The 2,500-nt window shown below is 58.1% G+C and overlaps 1 protein-coding gene across 1 annotated transcript in view; it reads right to left on the bottom strand.

Annotated features, from left to right (window-relative positions):
* Window positions 1–2,500, bottom strand: part of LOC128364242 (hamartin-like) — a 6,591-nt gene that overhangs the window by 249 nt on the left and 3,842 nt on the right. The window contains exon 9 of the mRNA XM_053324782.1: window positions 1–66. This exon is cut by the window's left edge and continues 45 nt beyond it. Within this exon, the coding sequence (XP_053180757.1) occupies window positions 1–66 (66 nt within the window). The remainder of the gene's footprint in view (window positions 67–2,500) is intronic.

A 2,500-nucleotide genomic window follows, 5' to 3' on the forward strand; every position in this document is an offset into this window, starting at 1 on the left:
GTTATTGGCTTTCTGAAGCTCCGCCTCCACATCCTTCAGCCCGCTCTGACACTCCTGCAGCTCGGTCTGAAACAGCCAATCACAGAACAGGGGGTTTACATACAGCCAATCACAGAACAGGGGGTTTACATACAGCCAATCACAGCACAGGGGGTTTACATACAGCCAATCACAGAACAGGGGGTTTACATACAGCCAATCACAGCACTGCAGAAGCTAGCTCTCGGGACGTGGAGCGTCACCTCTCTGGGGGGGAAGGAGCCTGAGCTGGTGCGTGAGGTCGAGAAGTTCCGGCTAGATATAGTCGGCCTCACCTCGACGCACAGCAAGGGCTCTGGAACCAGTCTGGAACCAGTCTGGAACCAGTCTCCTCCAGAGGGGTTGGACTCTCTTCCACTCTGGAGTTGCCACTGGTGAGAGGCGCCCGGCAGGGGTGGCAATACTTATTGCCCCCCGGCTTGGTGCCTGTATGTTGGAGTTTACCCCGGTAGACGAGAGGGTAGCCTCCCTCCGCCTTCGGATGGGGGGGCGGATCCTGACTGTTGTTTGTGCCTATGGTCCAAACAGCAGCTCAGAGTATCCACCCTTCTTGGACTCCTTGGAGGGGGGGCTGGAGAGTCTCCCCCTGGGGATTCCCTCGTTCTGCTGGGGGACTTCAACGCTCACGCTGGTAGCAACAGTGAGACCTGGAGGGGTGTGACTGGGAGGAACGGCCCCCCCAATCTGAACCCGAGTGGTGTTCTGTTATTGGACTTCTGTGCTCGTCACAGGTTGTCCATAACGAACACCATGTTCAAGCATAAGGGGGGGGGGGGGGTCCATATGTGCACTTGGCACCAGGACACCCTAGGCCGCAGTTCCATGATTGACTTTGTAGTCGTGTCGTCGGACTTGCGGCCGCATGTCTTGGACACTCGGGTGAAGAGAGGGGCGGAGCTGTCAACTGATCACCACCTGGTGGTGAGTTGGCTCCGATGGTGGGGGGGGGGGGGGTGCCGGTCAGACCTGGCAGACCCAAACGTACTGTGAGGATCTGCTGGGAACGTCTGGCAGAGTCTCCTGTCAGAGAGAGTTTCAACTCACACCTCCGGGAGAGCTTCGACCATGTACCGGGGGAGGCGGGGGACATTGAGTCCGAGTGGGCCATGTTCCGTGCCTCCATTGTTAAGGCAGCCGACCGGAGCTGTGGCCGCAAGGTGGTCGGTGCCTGTCGGGGCGGCAATTCCCGAACCCGCTGGTGGACACTGGTGGTGAGGGATGCCGTCAAGCTGAAGGAGGAGTCCTATAGGACCTCTTTGGCCTGTGGGACGGTGCACTGCTGACCTCGACTCGGGACGTTGTGGATCGGTGGAAGGAATACTTTGAAGACCTCCTCAATCCCACCGACACGCCTTCTGGTAAGGAAGCAGGGCCGGGGGACTCGGGTGTGGGCTCTCCTATCTCTGCGGTGGAGGTCACTGAGGTGGTTAAAAAGCTCCTCGGTGGCAGGGCCCCGGGGGTGGATGAGATCCGGCCCGAGTTCCTCAAGGCCCTGGATGTTGTGGGGCTGTCATGGTTGACACGACTCTGCAGCATCGTGTGGACATCGGGGGCAGTGCCTCTGGATTGGCAGACTGGGGTGGTGGTCCCCCTTTTTAAGAAAGGGGACCGGAGGGTGTGTTCCCATTACAGGGGAATCATACTCCTCAGCCTCCCTGGTAAGGTCTATTCGGGGGTGCTGGAGAGGAGGGTCCGTTGGATAGTCGAACCTCGGATTCAGGAGGAGCAATGTGGTTTTCGTCCAGGCCGTGGAACTGTGGACCAGCTCTACACGCTCTGCAGGATCCTTGAGGGTGCATGGGGCCCAACCAGTCCACATGTGTTTTGTGGACTTGGAGAAGGCATTTGACCGTGTCCCTCGGGGGATCCTGTGGGGGGTTCTCCGGGAGTACGGGGTATCGGACCCCCCGATACGGGCCGTCCGTTCCCTGTATGACCGGTGTCAGAGCTTGGTCCACATTGCCGGTAATAAGTCGGACTTGTTTCCAGTGAGGGTTGGACTCCGCCAGGGCTGCCCTTTGTCACCGATCCTGTTCATAATCTTTACGGACAGGATTTCTAGGCAATAGGGAAGGATGGAACGGAAGATGGACAGGCGGATCGGTGCGGCGTCTGCAGTAATGCGGACTTTGCACAGATCCATCGTGGTGAAGAGAGAGCTGAGCCGAAAGGCAAAGCTCTGGATTTACCAGTCGATCTTGGTTCCTACCCTCACCTCTGGTCATGAGCTTTGGGTTCCTACCCTCACCTCTGGTCATGAGCTTTGGGTTCCTACCCTCACCTCTGGTCATGAGCTTTGGGTTCCTACCCTCACCTCTGGTCATGAGCTTTGGGTTCCTACCCTCACCTCTGGTCATGAGCTTTGGGTTCCTACCCTCACCTCTGGTCATGAGCTTTGGGTTCCTACCCTCACCTCTGGTCATGAGCTTTGGGTTCCTACCCTCACCTCTGGTCATGAGCT

This window comes from Scomber japonicus, chromosome 9 (genome assembly GCF_027409825.1).
Source record: "Scomber japonicus isolate fScoJap1 chromosome 9, fScoJap1.pri, whole genome shotgun sequence".
Lineage (NCBI taxonomy): Eukaryota > Metazoa > Chordata > Actinopteri > Scombriformes > Scombridae > Scomber > Scomber japonicus.